The sequence below is a fragment of the Pteropus alecto genome, unplaced genomic scaffold, assembly GCF_000325575.1.
Source record: "Pteropus alecto unplaced genomic scaffold, ASM32557v1 scaffold40, whole genome shotgun sequence".
NCBI lineage: Eukaryota > Metazoa > Chordata > Mammalia > Chiroptera > Pteropodidae > Pteropus > Pteropus alecto.
Window position 1 is genome coordinate 16,413,386 of NW_006431919.1, and position 3,379 is coordinate 16,416,764.

Consider the following 3,379-nt stretch of genomic DNA (forward strand, 5'->3'; position numbering starts at 1 on the left):
CTGTTCCTAATGAAATCAAGGTACCAAAAGGAAAAGTGACAACTGCCTAGAGAATCTGGTGCAAAGAGGCTGACACCGATTACAAAGGTGCACAGTATAAGGCACCTGCCCACCCTGTTCGCTCAGACAGAAACTCAGCCCGTCTCTGCTCCCCACGGCCGCGGGGTGTGACGGGAGGTGGCGGGGCGTGATGGGGGCGTGTCCGCTCCCAGCAGCCTGCCCATCTCATCGCTGTTCCTGCCAGCCCAGATTCACTGTCATTCTGCATGTGGATGACATGACAGCAATGGGCAGAAAAGGTTAGACAGCGATCGATTCTTGATAGGAGTAACTTTATAGCAAGCGTTCCGTCAAGACCCAGAAGAAAACACTCACTTTACCCTTCTGTGATGCTACAATGTTGGAAGTTCCGATTATTTGCATTTAGGGATCCTTCAATAGGAGACGGGCAGAGTTCTTGCTTTCATCGACTGACAACTTTCTAAATAACTAGTGCAAAATTACACTGCAGTGTGGTACGTGTAGGAGGAACAGTTAAACTACTGCTTAAGACGACTGTTTTTAGACCCCTTCGAATGCTTCAGAAGCTTTCTGAAAAAAAAACAGTAGTTCCCATGTAAGTCATTTTTCTACCATTTAAGGATACCTAGTAAATTTTACAAAATAATATTGTTTGATATTTTTAAATTAATATTTAACATATTTTAAAATTAATATTTAACATGCCATAATTTGAACTTTTTGCTAAGTGACCCTAGCCTTCCTCTAGTTATCCCAAATGGTGAGAGTTTACACTATGTTTTTTTTACATAGATTTGTTTCCTTTTGCTGTTTGGAGGACATTACTGTATCTACTCACTTAACCTGCATCTCCAGAATATTCAGATGGATCAGTGGGCAGTAAAGTGAATATGCAAAAAAGTTACTTCAGAAGAAAGGGAAACGTTTTCACATGGACTCATTTTTAGCATGTCTGCCCTCGTCTCCACTTGGAACATGTTTTGTCCCCAGCTCTGAGGCTCCCTCCCCATGTGGTCTCTGACACACCCAGAGAAATGCCTGGACTGACTGTGACACAGAAGGCAACTGGGCAGGGGTCCCAGGCAGGAAGGTCATCTGCAGTGTGACCCCAGCCCACGACCCTATGACTCAGATCACCCTTTTGACAGCCCGGACTGTGACCACCGAGGTCAGCCGCTCCAATGTCATCTCCTCTGGTTCCAGATAAGATCGAAGACGAGTTGGAGATGACCATGGTTTGCCATCGGCCTGAGGGACTGGAGCAGCTCGAGGCCCAGACCAACTTCACCAAGAGCGAGCTGCAGGTCCTTTATCGAGGCTTCAAAAACGTAAGACCCACAGGCCTCCGAAGGCTCAGGCGGGCGTCCCACATGGGGCTGAACGGTCCCAAATGCTGAGGGGGCCCGTCAGGGAGTGTTTCCATGTGTGTAGTTGTAAAGAAAGGTTAATTCTATAAAGGGATAGGAGAGCATGGTCGCCTGGCTGGAAAGAAAGACTCCAGGCAAGAACGAGACGGTCTCCGTGGGTGGGAAACTGGCCGCCAGCCCAGAAACGTCACGGGATGGCACAGTCTCAGTGAAGTCACCCTTCCTGCGTCCCGACCTTAGCAAAACCGACTCTCACTATCGATATTGTTGGTGCCCCAGGAATAATGGGGTTTAGGTCTGCCACTGACCAAGCTCACAGAGACTGATGCGTGAGCCTGAATGCCACTGTCCTGATGTACCGCATTATTTCATATATGAAACCTCATACCGGCCTTGTTGGGAAGGTCCTGTTGGCCTCATTTGATAGATAAGGACATGGAGGATGAGGGACAGACTCGCCCAGAGTCACAAGGCTTAGCAGCGGCTGAGCCAGGAACCAAACCCAGGTCTTTCTCATCCCAAAGTCCAAACTCTTTCCACGCCCCCGGGGCCCATTCTCTGATAAAGTCTCATCATTTTGCGAAGCAACTTCAGTCCTAAGCTGGGGCTGCTTCCCAGCCGCCCACCTGGGAGACAAGGAAGTCCCTGCCCACCAGAGGCCACGAGGAACCCCAGACCCCAAAGCTGGGCCCAATCTACTCCTCCGGGGTTGAGCCCGCGGACGCACCCACTGACTCTGTCCCCTCGCGCAGGAGTGCCCCAGCGGTGTGGTCAACGAGGAGACATTCAAGCAGATCTACGCTCAGTTCTTCCCTCACGGAGGTGAGTCCGACCTTAGAAAAGATCCCGCCCCGCTCCCTCTCCGGTGGGCAGCCTTCCTTTCTCCACGTTTGTGTTCATGCGCCTTGTTATCTGCCTCCGCCTCAGCGTTGGGGAGACAGAGCAAGAGTCCCCCCTTATCACGAGATGGGGGGTTTACCGAAGCGTTAGCAGAAAAAAGCTCTGAAAACAGACTCTCACCAGGAGAGGAGAGATTGACAAGGCAACATTATACAGTCTCTTAACAGCTCTAGAAAACAGGTATTTTCATCCCAGACGGGGGCAGCTGCGTCTCAGAGAGGCCGAGCGATTCATTCACGATCACAGGGCTCGGGAGTGGCGGACCAGGATGAGATCCCATCAGTGTCTGACGTCAAGCTTTGTCACCTTGGCGCCACCATCATGCCACACGCTCTCCATCCTTTTTCCTGCAACAGCTGAGGCAAGCTAGAGTTTTGAAAAAGAAGCTTAGTAAGTGCCAGAGGCCCTAAAAGCGAACTAATCCAAAAAGATGCGGGGAGCATAAAGTGCTCATCCATCTAGGCGAGCTGGTGTGCCGGGCCCACAGCCGCCCTACTGCCCAGCCTGGCTCCTGCGGGAACCCACTCTGAACCTGTGGGCCTGGGACATCCATAGCTCTTCCTGTGGCTTCCGTGAATCACATGCCACCGTACTTCCTGCCCTCAGAAGCTATCTCCTACGGGACCCTTCCCTGGCTCCTGAGGACAGAGAGACCCACAAGTCCCAAATACTCCTTGGGCTCTGCTTCTCACAGGCTCTTCAGCAGCAGACAGGAGCCTCACGGGGTGTGAGACCCAGTACAGAGCCCCTACTCAAGCTGGGGGGGAGAGGGAGGGACGCGGTTCTGACCCATTCAGGCCTGGAAGCAGCCATCGTTGAGTTAGTTCTATTGAGCTATTCTTCATTGAGTTTTGACTACGTGGCGGGCTTAATGGTGGTTTTGAGGATGCGACTATGTGAAAAGGTTAATATCCTTTTACAGAAATGGTAAGAGCTAGGTCTTACTGCATCCCGTTGCACGGAGATAGGAAACTGAAGCTCAGAGAGGCTGGGTGCCTGCTGTCACACAGCCCTGCGGTGACAGAGCTGCTCCCCAAGCCCAGCCTGCCAGCTCCGTAACGAGTGCTCATTCCATGGCATTGCACTGCCAC

General features: G+C 51.5%; 1 protein-coding gene across 4 annotated transcripts in view; it reads left to right on the forward strand.

The window, feature by feature from the left end:
- The window catches only part of KCNIP1 (potassium voltage-gated channel interacting protein 1), a 263,099-nt gene that overhangs the window by 251,992 nt on the left and 7,728 nt on the right, over positions 1-3,379 (forward strand). For all 4 annotated transcript variants that reach the window (XM_006906507.1, XM_006906506.1, XM_006906508.1 and 1 more), the window contains 2 exons: positions 1,225-1,349; positions 2,141-2,210. In XM_006906507.1, the coding sequence (XP_006906569.1) occupies positions 1,225-1,349; positions 2,141-2,210 (195 nt within the window). The remainder of the gene's footprint in view (positions 1-1,224; positions 1,350-2,140; positions 2,211-3,379) is intronic.